Source organism: Theobroma cacao, chromosome 6, assembly GCF_000208745.1.
Source record: "Theobroma cacao cultivar B97-61/B2 chromosome 6, Criollo_cocoa_genome_V2, whole genome shotgun sequence".
NCBI classification, from domain to species: domain Eukaryota; kingdom Viridiplantae; phylum Streptophyta; class Magnoliopsida; order Malvales; family Malvaceae; genus Theobroma; species Theobroma cacao.
In genome coordinates this window covers 19721463-19736782 of record NC_030855.1, presented here as the reverse complement: position 1 = coordinate 19736782, position 15320 = coordinate 19721463, and the positions used below count along the sequence as shown (strand labels likewise).

At 36.1% G+C, this 15320-nt stretch overlaps 1 protein-coding gene across 1 annotated transcript in view; it reads right to left on the bottom strand.

The window, feature by feature from the left end:
* The window catches only part of LOC18596189 (midasin), a 34433-nt gene that overhangs the window by 4555 nt on the left and 14558 nt on the right, over positions 1 to 15320 (bottom strand). Inside the window, exons 27-69 of the mRNA XM_018123059.1 lie at positions 15084 to 15182; positions 14901 to 15001; positions 14715 to 14804; positions 14571 to 14636; positions 14279 to 14443; positions 13977 to 14184; positions 12976 to 13859; positions 11368 to 12885; positions 11064 to 11241; positions 10888 to 10956; positions 10069 to 10151; positions 9685 to 9933; positions 9465 to 9600; positions 9300 to 9385; positions 9135 to 9220; positions 8553 to 8694; positions 8386 to 8472; positions 8007 to 8130; positions 7747 to 7901; positions 7093 to 7206; positions 6845 to 6994; positions 6567 to 6746; positions 6287 to 6472; positions 6094 to 6195; positions 5790 to 6014; positions 5581 to 5703; positions 5195 to 5276; positions 4983 to 5113; positions 4710 to 4874; positions 4146 to 4221; positions 3943 to 4055; positions 3423 to 3502; positions 3236 to 3349; positions 2889 to 2957; positions 2636 to 2792; positions 2357 to 2520; positions 2165 to 2259; positions 1778 to 2010; positions 1441 to 1686; positions 1037 to 1255; positions 792 to 950; positions 500 to 715; positions 13 to 324 (exon numbers count right to left, since the gene is read on the bottom strand). Of these exons, the coding sequence (XP_017978548.1) occupies positions 13 to 324; positions 500 to 715; positions 792 to 950; positions 1037 to 1255; positions 1441 to 1686; positions 1778 to 2010; positions 2165 to 2259; positions 2357 to 2520; positions 2636 to 2792; positions 2889 to 2957; positions 3236 to 3349; positions 3423 to 3502; positions 3943 to 4055; positions 4146 to 4221; positions 4710 to 4874; positions 4983 to 5113; positions 5195 to 5276; positions 5581 to 5703; positions 5790 to 6014; positions 6094 to 6195; positions 6287 to 6472; positions 6567 to 6746; positions 6845 to 6994; positions 7093 to 7206; positions 7747 to 7901; positions 8007 to 8130; positions 8386 to 8472; positions 8553 to 8694; positions 9135 to 9220; positions 9300 to 9385; positions 9465 to 9600; positions 9685 to 9933; positions 10069 to 10151; positions 10888 to 10956; positions 11064 to 11241; positions 11368 to 12885; positions 12976 to 13859; positions 13977 to 14184; positions 14279 to 14443; positions 14571 to 14636; positions 14715 to 14804; positions 14901 to 15001; positions 15084 to 15182 (8237 nt within the window). The remainder of the gene's footprint in view (positions 1 to 12; positions 325 to 499; positions 716 to 791; positions 951 to 1036; positions 1256 to 1440; positions 1687 to 1777; positions 2011 to 2164; positions 2260 to 2356; positions 2521 to 2635; positions 2793 to 2888; positions 2958 to 3235; positions 3350 to 3422; positions 3503 to 3942; positions 4056 to 4145; positions 4222 to 4709; positions 4875 to 4982; positions 5114 to 5194; positions 5277 to 5580; positions 5704 to 5789; positions 6015 to 6093; positions 6196 to 6286; positions 6473 to 6566; positions 6747 to 6844; positions 6995 to 7092; positions 7207 to 7746; positions 7902 to 8006; positions 8131 to 8385; positions 8473 to 8552; positions 8695 to 9134; positions 9221 to 9299; positions 9386 to 9464; positions 9601 to 9684; positions 9934 to 10068; positions 10152 to 10887; positions 10957 to 11063; positions 11242 to 11367; positions 12886 to 12975; positions 13860 to 13976; positions 14185 to 14278; positions 14444 to 14570; positions 14637 to 14714; positions 14805 to 14900; positions 15002 to 15083; positions 15183 to 15320) is intronic.

Genomic DNA, 15320 nt, shown 5'->3' with positions numbered 1-15320 from the left:
TAGAAAACTTACTGCAAAATGAATTGTTTCAAGAAGCTTTTCACATAGTGTATCCACTCCCAAATTTGCAATAGTTGATTTAAATAGGGACTCCCATGCTGTTATACTCCCTGATGGTGCTTCAGGTTGAGAACCATGATTATCTAAAGAACTTAACTTTTGCAACACATCTATAACATGTCTAATTGTTCCTTTGAAGGCATCACCAAACTGAGCTTCAAGTTTGGGACACTTCTCACAGCAAGAATCAGCTAGCTCATGAAGATATTTGGATTCATTTCCCATCTCCAAAGCTAATCTTAACTGTTCTGCAATCAATTTCCCCTGCAAAACAACATTTTGACCAACTAAAGCTCCCTCTAAATGCACTAAACATGCATGGATGCATAAGACTATTTTGAGATAAACATACAGTGACCAATGAATTTTTGAAGTCAAATGTACCACAAACTGTACCATAACAGATGACCAATGAATGTTTTTTGTAAACAGAAGATACCTTGCTGAATCTTTCATCAAAATGACTAAGCACAGACTCTACAACTGAACTTTTCTCAAAACTTTGCTTAATAAGCTGGTCCTCAAACTCCTGAAGAACTTTGAAGTTTTGAAGCACCACTTTTTCCATCTGTTTTGAAATCACATAAAGACGGATGGTACCGGCCAATGTAATTATCGATCCATCACAACCAATAAAATAGCTGTCCAATAACTCCTGTGACAGAATTTCAATTAGACTAGAACACCCTTGTTGTGCAGGGACCAATATTCTAAGAAGAAAATTTGTGCACCTTAGATTTCTTGAAAACTGCAATAAATCCTTCAATAAAACCAAGGATCCTATTTGCTGCAGCTTTAACCTTTTGACAAGAGTTCGAATGGGTGCCTTCTACAGTTCTGAGCAACAGAGTTTCTTCAACCAACATAGCATCCAAATCATCAAACAGTTGCTGCAATATCACCAACCATTGGACTTAGCAGAAGCTTTAAAGAATATAGAACAAGTAAAAACAAAGATTACCAGATTATACAATACCTTCTGTTGCCACATGCAGTTAAATATGGCATGTTGACTTTTAGCAAAAACACAACCACCATTTGTATTTTCAAAATCAGTGCAACCTGAATACGAACTATCCAAAGCTGTGGCATATTCATGCAAGGTCTTTAATTGTCTAGCAAAATCATAGACAGCTGCTCTTTGCATCTGTTGTATAATTATGAGATGGCTAAGATAAGAGACCGACCGGGTAACCTGCACAAATTGAAGCAAAGAAAAATGTTTACCCTTCAGGTAAATGCAGTAGCTAAAATGGTAGCAGATTTGCAGCTAGTGGGTAAATAACATGCAACTTGTCATTAATCTTCAAAAGTCAACAAGTACAAAGCTTAATATGGTAAGAAACATAAACAAGTTGCAGTCATAGCTGCAAATTCTACCTGCTCAGATGTAAAATCTGGATGATGTTTCAGGCGAATCTGTTGAAGAAGCTGCACTGCAGCCAAGCTTTTGAAGTAAAATTCATTGGCTGTTTTCCATTCAGAATCCAGTGTTTCCTTAGGCAAACATTTTTCTACAGCAGAAGCAACATCAGCAACTCCATTAGGCAGCCTAGTTTGTTTCATTAGCAAATGCTGTGCATCATACGAGGGCTGAAGGAATAACCAACTAGAAGGATTGGATATCTACCAAATGCCAGTACACCCAATTAGTACATATGAAAACTTGAAACAATAAACTACAAAACCACAAAAAGTGCAATGTAATCTATGTTACCTCCAAAATTTCAAACTTGTGTCTATGTAACCCACTGCTTTCTAACAGCTGTAGAAGATCAGACAATGCCCTCTTCTTTCCTAGACTTCTATTAACATCCATCCAACGATCACCACAACCCTTAGCCATTATACCTATGCTTTTAAGCATGTACCACACACGCTTCCACTCATTCGGGTATGATAAGCATGCAAACTGGGAAATGGGGCACTGCCTTATGGCACCTGAAATCTCTGCAAATATTTTAAATTCTTAAGGATTTTCTCTGACAACAAACCAAAGTTCTCTACTTTTATTAACTTTTATTTTTTACAAAAAAGCCTCCTAAACCTTTTGTCTCTTAAAAGGAATTTTCAAGGAAAGGAATGTGAGGGAACAGAAGGAAACCTTCAGACTTGACAAAGTGTAACTCAGATATTCTTTGAAGGTGCAAGTTCAAAGTGTCATTTACTTTCTGCCCCCATTCAGTATACCATGCAGACCTAGACCAAAGAATCATCTCAAAGATAAGAAAGTTATCTTGATGAAGGGTTAGATAAAATAGAAGGCCAAAACTGAAAACTGTACAAACGATTGAACCTGTATTCATCATTGGACTGTGTAAGATTTAAAAAATCATTTAACATCCTACAGCTTTCAGAGATATCAATGAGTGGCTTTGGACTTTCCAGTGAAACAATTTTGAATCCTTTCTGCCTCACCTCTTCATTAAGAATAAGCATAAAAGGTTGCTGCAACATATCCTGTCCAACAAAATGAAAGCAACTGATAACGTTTGTCTCCAGAAATAGTTATTTATCTTGACTAAGGATGCTGAAAAAAAAAAATCCTCTATAACTCTCAGGGGATGCAACTTACACTGTACTTCTGTATTAGTTTCTGGATCTTCTGCCGAGGCTTTCTCAAGTTGTCAATGGACAATTGACTATCAAAACGATCCCAACAACACAGCTTCAGAAGTTCTTTCAATTCAGTCTCAATCTTTTTTCTATTAGCTTCAATCAACTCCATTACACTGAGGAAGGTAAACCATGATGAGCAACCAAATGAACATAAACATCTTGAACCAGGGTGTAGGTAGTTGGAGTGCAATAACTGAAGGGTAACTCACATTGGCAAAAATTGCACGTAGAATCCAAATATGTTGTACAAAATTTTAATATTTTCCTCTTGCCATGGACTGCATTGAAGTTTTGAATCAGAATGCTTCCAACAAGTACATATCATAGAGCTCAAAATTAAAAGCTAAATATTGCAACATGGTCTAATTATGATGTAAATGCCAATAAAAGGAGCAAGAAGTCAAGAAATTATATAAAGCACCCATGTAAAAAAGGGTTCAGCTTTCTCTAGAAAATCTTATTAATAACAACAACTATAAAAAAAAAATCCAAACAAATGACAAAAGAGAAGAAGACAAAAGAATCAAGGTGCCACCCATTCTTCAGTATGACTGACCTTAAATAAATTTCAAGACTTCTACCAGTAATTATTTGTCCCAAGAAAGCAAAAAGAAGTTGAAGGCGTTTCCTGAATTCACCAATGCTTGATGTCTGCATGAACTCCTCCAAGCTGCAAATTCTCTTTGCGTTAGACACAGCACTTGCAAACACAAATATAGAAGTAAATAAAAGTCAGAACATGCCTTTGAATCGTAGACTGATCATGTCCAGCAATATCAGAAGAATGCCTTGGATGAAGAACCGAGAAAAGTGGAAACCATAACTGCAATGAAAATAGTCACAAACTTTCAACTAAGTGAAAATGAAAACAACAAATAATATTAGCCCATAAGAACAGAAAAAGAGAAAATCCCAGCAATGTTGGGAGCCTCTGTACCATAAGCAACCTTAAACTCAGGTATGTGTAAGAAAATTATGTTGGAAAAATGAGAGGTTCAGCGAAAGGACAAAACAACTCCTTAAGAGGTTACATGTAACCAATTACAGTTTATCCCAAAACAACACTAAAGAACTAAATATCCTTCAAAGCTGTGTTTGAGCAAGCTACGTAATCTGAAGATTATATACTAAATTATAGGAATTATAGGGCCTCAATTTTCCACAAAGGAATGGTAAAAGCATCCAGCACAATTATGAAAAGTTTCCTTCGACACTAGTTTCTCCATTTTTGTCTCCACCACAGGTTGGGGGGTTACTTTATACCTTAGCAGCATTGATGTCATACTGATCCTGAACCTCATCAAGCAACACAGGCCACGAGCAGAACTCCATTTTTTGCCATGAGCACACCAGAGAAATAAGGGGTTTGAGTTGAACTACAAGCCAAAGAAAGGGGGGAAATAGATAAACATGTCATAACAAGTACAACAATGAATCCTAAGACTTATCCAGCATAAAATACATACCAGAGAGTGAAAATTTTGAGCCATTTTCCTCTAATATCCGGGTCCTGTTAAGTAGAAATTGCAATCCTGAAAGAGCCTTTCAGAAACAACAAGAGTTCAGCCCTCAAAAGGAGATGCTTTAATCTCTAAGCAACATGTCTATCACATTCATATACAATGCAATGATTAAAATATGCCAAGCATGAAATTGGAAACTCAATTCAGAAAGATGAGCATTTTTAAGAGCCTTCAAGCCAAGATTAAACACAATTAGTGAATCATCAACTAAGACAACCAACATATGTCATTCCAAGTCAGCAAAGTGACAAATATAGAGAACTATACAAAGTGGCTAATATATCATTTTGAATGTCAATATTCTTCAGTCTCATTTCAAGTCAAGAAACAATTTATGGGCATTTTATTTTGCAAAACTTAGTCCTTTCTTCTTTGGAAGAAGGTAAAAGTTACTTTCCTTTGATTTTCAAAGAGGTTATTAAGTTATTTACCACCAGCTTAACCATTACCACAAAAATAAATAACCATCACAAATAGTAAGCAGAAACCACTGACTATTTTTCCTACCTTAGCTAGAGGGGTGCTCAGAGGAATAGCCAAAAGCATTTCAATTACATCCAAGACTTTTTGGAGACCAGGGTGATCTTCCCATTCACTTAAAAGAGTGTGAACACGGTGCTTAAGAGTGGAGAGTAACTCCACCATTTTGGCCATTATATGAGTATTTGAATCCTAGAAATAAAAAGAACAAAATAAATACAGCTGAAAATGCTTTAAGATGGAAAATACGAAGATTATGTAATTAGTGTCATATTTGTAAGATGCAATAATTTGTAAAACCTTGTAAAAATTGTATTTGAAAGCTGCTTTATGAGGTGAAGGAAACTTCTGCTCGTACTCCCAACAGAGTCGAAGTAGATGCTCCTGCACAAGTTTGGCATCCAAAGTGGAAGAAAACAGACCTCCAAAACCTGCAAATTAGAAAACAAGGTCAGGTGTTTCTCCAGAGAAGAAGATACCCAATATTTACTATAAACCACAATTTCAAACACCTTTCATCATTCCAACTCCCAAAGTGTAAGAGCCAATGAAGGATTGCAATCTGTCAACATCAGTAATTTGGAAAGATCCAGGCTGAACAGAAGAAAATAGAGGCAAATAGCATAAAGTTCATAGGAAAAAAATAACTTAAAGCCAAAACACACTGACACAGAAAATAAGATCTTCATGGTAAGCACAGATCCAAAATTTATAAGAGAGGTATGGAAAGCACATCTAAGTAATAGATTATAGAAAAAACTACTAATTAACAAATTCAGAAGCATTTTTACCATCAATTATAAACAGTTATTGCACTTAGTAACACTCAATATGAAATAAGAACAACCACTTTTGACATAATAGAATATATTTCAAGACACTCTCAAGGACAACTTACAGAAAGTACGAGATCAGCAGACCCAAATAATTGATTGTGCATATTGATCATGAAGATCAGAATAGATTCTTCCATTAGGTTCCATTCGTCCTCAATATTTTCATGTTTCTCTCCATCTTCCATCTGAATCGACAACAGGCAAGTCACAAATCAAATATTAAAAATACAAACAAACCAATAGATGCTGCCTAAAAGGATAGAAGCATCACCATTTTGGTGGATTCTTCTTCAGATAGCAATTCTTGCCAATCAATGAAGTTATCATTTGCAAGCAACTTGCCAAGAGCTGATATATCTACTTCCATTACATTCTCAATCCTAAATGCACGAGGCCTGAACTTATAAGGTTGGCAATCACGATCTTCTTGATTCTTCCCTTGAATTTTCATATGCATCCAAATGCTTGCAAATCCAGAGAAAATTTTGTCCAATAGCTGATTGAAAGGACATAATGAAGCATCAGACCAACATAATTTCACAAGTGTACATGATCAATCATAGAGAACAACTTACCTTAAAAGATGCACTATCCATCAATTTTGCTGTAGCCACAGAGTGTGCAACACGAACAAGACAATTCTTATAAAGAGATGCTTTAAGTTGCAAAATAGATACCTATTTCAAATGTGAAACTACATCAGGCACAATGCAAGTTTGACGATGGAATAATAATAGTACAAAGTGGCAAAATGGGAAGCAAAAGTACCTTTTCAGCAATGACATCACCGGAAATAGTAACCATATTTTCCAGCAAGCTCAACTCCATTTCAGAAAAGTTTGTAATGCAAGGTATGTCAAGGGAAGAAAATATCAGCAGCCTCCTTCGGTCACTGATAGAAACTAATTCAGATGTGCAGCCCCTCGGGAATCTCATAAATGAGTAAATCAACTCCTGCAAGGAGCTTCAAGTCACCCAAGGAAGCTAATAGAAAAAATCTACATACATAGAACTTTATTAACAAAGAATAAATAAACAGATACATCACCATAACTCTATCCATATTGTCCTCCTGGATTCTGTCAAGAAATTTTTTCTGCAAGGCACTCAACAGGGCAAGTGCTAAGCCCAACTTCATTTCATATACTGCCACTTGAATTGGTTGGGCTATATCAATGTACTCGGAATATTCATTTAATAAACGGTCAATGAAACAGCTTGCTGTCTCCTGAGAAAATCAATCAGATAAGAATGTAATAAATATATCCAAGTAACCTTAGTGCATTCAATGAGAATTAGCGTCAAACTATGTGTAAGAAAATCTACCTGCCAGTTGCACACCTTGTCAACGATCTGTTGTAACTCCATGACTTCAATATTATTGACCAAACTCATTAAAGAATTAACAAGTACACAAAACTCATCACATTCTTTTCTCAGTGCTTTGAATTTTGCAGGATCAGGGCGAAACACAATCTAAATAAAAAATAAAACTTCATAAATGAATAAAAGGAAAAGACAAACAAAATGAATGTAGAGCTTCAAGAAAAGAACTAAAGCAAAACTTTCCGGACCTTTCTTCGCAGTTTTCTGCATTTAATTTCAAGCTTTTCTAATGCTTGTGATATCCTTTTATCAGTTTCTTTTGAAGAAGACCATCCTGCCAAATAATTACATTCTTGCCGCACCTATAAAAGGCCACAAAAGTTAACTCAAGCCTCACACAAACAACTTCAGAAGATATTAGTAGCCACCCATCTCCAATTAGACCACATTTTATTCGGCATGTGGTTCAAGGAAAAAACTCTATAGGTTTTCCTTTCCAAAATTTAAAAATATTTTTAAGAGATTGATGTTTAAAAGTTTCTAATGCTAGAATAGGAAAAGAGTAATCAACATGGAATAATCAAATGTTATGAGTTTTGGGTGTTCAGAAAAGGAAAGATGACAGTTTGGAACATCCCAAAATGGAAAGGTAGACATTCAACTTGGACAAGGATAGTATGGATAATTACTTCATTTTTTTAACAAGCTCAAAATGTATAACAGTTGTGCAGGCATATGCACAAATATCCCTTTTCTGGATACTGATGTCCATATTCATACATGTTATTTTCAGCCCACGCATCCTTGCAAGTTAAGTCACCACTGAAATTTGATGAATTAACAGCAACTAAATATCAGATAACCTTTCAAGGATATATGAAGGAGTAAAGCAAGATACGTACCTTCATCTCAAGTTTATGAGAAATAATCTTTTCTTCTAAACATGATAATTTGCAAGAATATTTGCTCGCAGGATCCAGATTATCACAGCTAAGCAAGAGATTAAAACGTAATCCTCCAATGTATAACCAAGCAAAACCAAGATTCAAGTATGACTCTACAAAAAGGGATCTCAAAGTTAATCTAAAATATTTGACATGAAAACAAGGAGTGACTATTTACAGAAACAACTGAACTAAGAAGACGACAATGAAATAGTCACCAGTAGATGAGCAATTAAAATATAGTCGTCTGAGCAGTGGTTCAATGAACAACTGGATCAACGATTTCAAACTTCGATGGCTAGATGATGCAATAAGTAAGCTCACAAGTCCTAAACTTTCTTCCTGTAAGCAAAAGAAGATGCAATACTCAGAAATGACAAATATGACATATCTAAGGAATAGAAAGTGCCTAAGTAGAAAATTGAAAATCTATGTCACAGAATTAAAAAGTTTCAACACAGCAAGAAGTCTCCCACATCATATGTGCAACTGCATAGTTTTCATTAAACAGAGAGGATCCTTAGTGGGAAAATAGAAAACAAGAACAGTAGCACTTAACCACAGGTATAAGACATGTTGCACAGAGAAATATCATACCGTTACACCGCTTGGATAGGAACAAAGAATGGACTTGATGGCAGCAAACTTCTCAGCATCAAAAGATTTTTTATGTGAATATATAATCTGGAATTTAAGAAATTAAGATTTGAGCATTCTTCTTGCAAAAATAAAAGAAAATTGTAAAATTCACATAAATGAACTACCTGCTGGAAGAGAGAACGGGCAGCAGACAAAAGAAAACTATGTGAATTTATCCTCGGGGAAGAAATTTGCCAGAGAACACATGATGCAGCCTTAAGCTTCAAACAATGCATGGAAAAATCCTTAATACCATGTGTACTTTGCCTAAATTAAGTTAAGAGGGGAAACAATATGAGAATGAAAGTCAACACAACATGATCTTCAAGATTACTTTCGATTCTACACCCAAGCAAAGTAAAATGAAAGTATATTATTAATAAATTGAATACTACTTGCCAGATTAGTTAAAAAAGGACAGTTTTACAATGCATATTACCACAATATCAGTTAAAAACACTAATCACATAATCTAACCTCAAACCATAAGCAATGGCAATTGCAAATAAAGAAAGAACAAAAGCAAATGGAAAAGAGAATAGACAAGTTCCCGTCCACTGTTTACACTTTACACCACAATGTATTGAAAGTAGAATACAATCTGCCAGGCATTATTCTATACGTCCTAAATATTTTGAATGTATTAAAGTGAAAATAATTATCAATTAATCAATTAATCTTGTTGAAAATGAAAATAATTATCTTACAATATCTTGGCAATGCTAGCTGTTCTCACAGGTTGAATAAGTACATTTGGTAGTGGAACACTATAGCCGTCAATTATTGAGAAATTCTGCAATAGAAAGAAGCAAATCATGAAAAGAGCAACATATCCTTGAAAATAAAAGTGCAAAGAACTATGATAGACATACCTTGACAAAAGCAGGGCACTGGCTCCACAATAATGAATGCCACCAAAACCACATCTCAAGAACAAAACCAGAAACTTTTGCATGCACTATAACATAAAGAAATAAAGCACACTAAGCTTCCTGATAAAAAAACACAAACAAAGACATTCACAGAATTATTCTGACCTGCATCCACTGATGTCCATGCATCATGTAACCATAGAAGTTTTTGATGCGGTACAAAAGATTGTGGAGGCCTTGTTGAATAAGTCAATGAATATTTCAAGTCAGATTCAAGAAGGCTAGACAGACAACCTAAACCCTGTCATGAAGGAAGGGCAGAAAGTTGAGTGCGCTGCTTTATGCTCTTACAAAAATAGCATGAAGCAAATTGTTGTTCACTTACTAGTTGTAGTTCTCCATTACCAACCAAAGTGAGCGATGATAGCTCTTGAAGTAGCTCCATATCCAGGAAACAACTAGCACAGTCAACTATGGGAAGTATATCCAGCCAACTGTCAAAACCAGACCTCATGTGCAACATTTCAGAACTAAGAACACAACAAGTAGCTGAAATTTCCTCAAAAATAGCGTCATCAGGCCCATTTTTTATCAACAATTTGCATTTCTCATAGTCAAACCTTTTCAAAAGCATCTGGAGACAACAGATTCATCTCCACAAGTGTCAGATAACTGTGCCAATAAACCTTTAACATAAAGTTTTTTTTTTTGGCCTATATGTTTAAAATAAAGTAAAAAAGGTAAAAATAAAATACAAACAGCACACAACCTGATACACCTCCTCCATTTGATGAGAAACATGGATTTCATCTTCATCACAATTACCCATAATAAATGACGACATGCAAATGCCTAAACAAAAAGGAGAAGAAAAGTAGGTGAGAAGCATAAAACGATAAACTTTGGACACTGAACAAAAAGCAAGATGAAACATGGAAATTCCACATATACACCATATGCAGATTACACATGGAAACTGACATATAACAGGTTAGGGAAAGTATGCCTACTTAAGGCTTGTGGTGCCCTACAACTAGAAAATTAGAGATTTTAGGGTTTATGGCTGTGATAGAATCTTGGGTTAAGCATTGGCAATCAGTTTAGGTTTGTTTCAAATGACTAGCAATGGAATCAACTTTTCTTCATCTCATTAATCAAAGCCTTAAAGACTCAGGACATAACCTGCTAGATAAGGATTCATAGAAGGATAGTCATCAGTAAACAAGTAAATAGGAAGTTTGAGTCCAATAAAATAGCAAAGTTAACCCTAAGATCAAGGAATTGCATAAGTAAAATGCTGCAAAATACCCAACATGAATAGTATAAAATCCTAAATTGCTAAATTTGATATAACATAACAAAGAGTAATGTTGAGGTCTTCAATGGCAGCATCACAAACTGCATAAAACATATTATTCAACTGTACTAAACTTCTTATTTAGTAAATAACAACAGCATGATGTTAGCAGGTACATCATTAGCAATGTTACACAACCCAAAACCTATTTAAATGCAACATGCAACAACAAAAGATTAAAATGATAGAAAGCAAATAAATATAGAATAATGAAAACTTTTACAACTCTACCTTCCAATGCAAGGAAGCGAAGTTCGGGATCAAAAGACACCATGGTCTCAACCAGCAACTCATTCACTGCTATATCAGATAATTCCAACAAATCAAAAACACAAGTCATGGTAAAACAAGAAAAATAATACCCTGCTTGCATAATTTTCACAAAGATGTCAGTGTAGGTAGCATACCCTGCTTGAATAATTTTCTCTTTGTTGGCCAAACTAACTCACAAAACTTTAAAAGCTGATGCTGTTGATGATACAATTTGGAAGATGGGGGTAGAAATGGGTGACCACCATGAACCCATAGCAGTGATCTCTCCGGATGGAAGCACAATGATGAAACTTCAGCAAGATTCTTGGTTTCCTATGCAGCAGATTGCCAAAATAATTTACCTCTCAAGTACATCAAAGTTAACAAAGCAGCAAATTTATAATTAAAATGACAATAACAAATATAAGGAAATGCCAAAATGTTGTTCAATAAGCTCACCAGCATATTCTTAACTGCTATTGGACAAAATTCTTTCAGCTTTCCAGCAACTTTCAACAAAGACCGCCAAGAGATCAGCAAGCGCTCAAACTGCCATGAGATCAGACCTTCCCAGAACAACATGTGATCTTCAAGGAGATTGGTGTATAACTGATATAACAAATCATAGGAAGGAGACCCAACAAGCATATTTAGGATTTCCTCCTCCAAAACACGAAGAGTTTCCAAAAATGGTATGAAACAACTTGACTCAGCTGTGTAATTATGCCTACTTTCAACATTCCACTGTTGATAACTACGTCTGAGTAGGCCCACACAGCTGATAGCATCATGGAGGGGTTTACTTGATGCATTTGACAAATGATTTGATGAAGTTAAATCAACTAATTCCAGAGAAAGCATTGGGATTGGATGCAAGTCTATATCTATTTGATTAAGTGACATAAGCTCTTGACGACATTTAATTATGCTGGTCCAAATTGGATGCCTCCATTCCTGTTCAAGTGAAGTTAAAAAATATTTGAAAAAGTCACAATATGGCTCCAATTGAAAACCGAACCAGGTAAACCATTGAAGATACAGCTGAAAATCATTTTCTGTTGCCTGTTCTATTGCCCAGTTGGCAGCGAACAACATCATCTTATTCGCAATATTTGAGTTAAATTCTGTTTTGCCATCAGAGTCTGAAGTTATTCCTCTAGAAACTTGAGGATAGGTAGTCCCATATAACATCTTCCAGTCCAATAAATAAGTTCCCTTACATCCACGCCTACGTAGCACATCTTCAACAGGACAGATACCACAGCTGATTGCAAGTTCATGTGAAGCATATTGTGCTCCCAAGAACTCCAGATATGAGCAATTCTGCCTGACATAGACCTCTTTCGAATACCATACAATATCCCTCAAAGTTAATGGTATTGGCCATCCTCCAGGCAAACAAAGAGCACGCCCAAGTGATAAATCAGATCTATACAACTCAGTCACAGAAAAATAAGCATTCTTTGCATAGTTGACAATGTTCACCCCTTCAACCTCACCAAAGGATGAAAGATAGGTATGATCCCAACTTATTTGGAGGCTCCACAATGGTTGGTTGCCATTCATGAGAAGGTGCTGAAATAATTGAACCCATCGTGCTAGCTCAAGATAAGTAATGCGTACATTAAGGCGTACACCTTCAACCATAGCATAGGCATGTGCTTTGGCCATTGAGTCAACCAACTTCGAACCAGGAATGCCTGCAAGAACAAGAAATCTCTTCACATCCTCCATTTCTAACTCCTCAGAATTGTATCCACTTCCCTCATCAAAAATCCAATACGGATTCATCATGAATATTTCAACACCTCTGTTTCGCATCGCTCGGGATACTTCACCAAAGCTTGGGTTTACAGTGAGAAACATTCGAAAATTAGAGTGTGGGTGGAGAACCACAGGTTTTCCATCAACAATTCCACACTCATTGACAGTAATCGTTCCATCTGGTTCCACCAAAGAATTGATTCTGTCAAGAACCTGACAAAAAATTACAAAACCCATTAGCTAATGAACAGGACAGTAACAAATGTATTACAAGATTTTAGAAAAACACAAAAATCTGCATACCGTCGGATTACAAAGATTTGCATTCTCTAGAATAATCCATTCTCCATTTTCTATAGCATTTATCAACAATCCCGTAATCCATTCAAACTTAGCAAAATATGGTATTCTCTGGTGATGTTGCAATTTCAATATAGTCTTCATGGCTCTGTCCAGATACTCGCTAGTCCATGAAATGGGCAAAACATTTTTTTCCAGATCAGACTTCAGCTGTTTGATAATTTCAATCAATGAAGGGAGAGACTTGTAAATGCTATTCCAAGTCTCTGGGTTCACAAAAGAAAAACTTGGCATTATGTCAGATTCCAAATCAGATAAAAAAGCAAGCCATCTGGCAGTTAAATCTTTTCTGTCGCTTAAAAATGTCTCCATTGAGATCTCCAACAGCAAACTGCTATACTCATTAACAAAACGACCAACTTGAGCAACAACCGAACGAAAATTACGAAAAGCATTATATTGCTCAAAGCATCCAAGCAGTTCAGAAATGTCAGTTGCTGATGACAGATTTAATTCATGTAGTACATTGCCAGTAAGCTGAGCCAGCAACCTTATCAATGAAGTTTTTCCAGATGATGGAGGGCCAATCAAGATGCATAACCAGCCTTGTTGTACACAATGTGCAGCAGCTTCCAAATTGCAACGAACACTGGGCAGAACTTTCAACTGATTAGAATTTCTGGATAGCCGCTTAAAATTTCTTTTAATAGCAACATTCCCAACAATCAAGTAATCAGAATTGAGCTGCACTCTTGGGTAAGGATTTATAGATGGTTTCACCCCAAAAATCTGTTCATAAAGCTGCAAAACTTGTCTCCGATCAGCTGCAGTACGCATTCTTTGAACATAGATGAGATTGAGAAAGCCACCAACTTTGCCTGGAGTACCTAGAATTATTTTACATAGAACTTAGTAACAATTTTTATAGGAAAAAACCCCTTGGTAAGCACCTGCCAAGTTGAAAATCAACTATTCAAAGAAAAATTACAGAACAAAAATTACACCTTGTAGGATCTGGCATGACCTAAGCACATCACGCAGATTAAACTCCCAAGGCGAGCCATTCTGAGCAAACTTGTGATACAACATGGTGTCCTCATGTAACCGTCTGTTAAATGAGATCAGATTTGAAAGTACAGGACGTGGAATTGACGGATAAAGTGAGCTGCAGATGAAAAGATAGTCCTCCTCAACTAACTCATCAATATATACCTGAAATGGCAGAAACTTATGTGGTCAGCTCATAATTAATCAGCCAGGCATAAGTTATACATTCATTGTAGCTGTAATAACAGACCAAACCAACCTTAGTGAAACGATTAAGAAAAGACTTTGGAAGGCCTTTCCTGCCACCACCTTGACAAGAAGGATTCTGACAAGCAAAAACTCGAAAAGATGATGGGCACCTAAAAGTACAACCCAGTTCTGGAATAAAGACCTCAGCTCGATGATCCAGAATTGCATTTAAACCCTAATAAATACAAAATATAATATTAACAGCTTTCATTTTCCTGAAAGGACTTGCAGGAGTAACTAACCAAAAAGCCTATAGTACATCATAAAAACAACTCTACTGTAACAAAGCATGGCATCCATACCTCTAAGACAGATTGTGGAGCAAGATTAAGCTCATCCAGCAAAACCCAACAACCCTCCTTTAAAGCCTACACAAACAAAGCAATGTTAGGTACTCACATGTCCAATAAATACATGAAAAGCTTTAATAGCCAAAGATATATTACCTGCAATAAAATTCCATCAGACCAAGCAAACTTCATTCCTTCATCACTCTCAACAGGCAAGTCAGACCCCAGCAAATCCATCATGTCAGTCTGCAGCAAATGCGCCACAATCAGATCTACTTAAATAGACTTGCAAAAGTAAGAATTGAAAAAAGTTTGAAACTTAATAGAATGAAAATTGCCAACCTGCTCAGATAAATTTATGCGCACTACTCTATGTCCCGAAAATTTTCCTAATGCAATTATCAAACTTGTTTTCCCAACACCTGGACTACCTTCCAATAAAACTGGAAAGTGTAGCAGAATTTCAACAGATAAGTAAGAAGATACCAGGGGATGCAAACTAACATACAGCTGATAGAGACATACCAGGCTTTGAAAGCTGCATGGCTCGCAACACTCGTAAAGCATTTTTCCGTGTAGTTGGTGCCAAAAACTCAAATCCACCTGCCTCACTCTTTTCAGAACCTAGAGAGCCAAGCAAGTTATGTAAGCCCTTACATATTAGGAAATGGCCCGTTAAAGTAAAATAGTTTGTTACATGGCTCAATAAGAAGATCCGGGAAACGGTTTTAAGATTTTTTCCTTCTCCAGTCTCTAATTGCC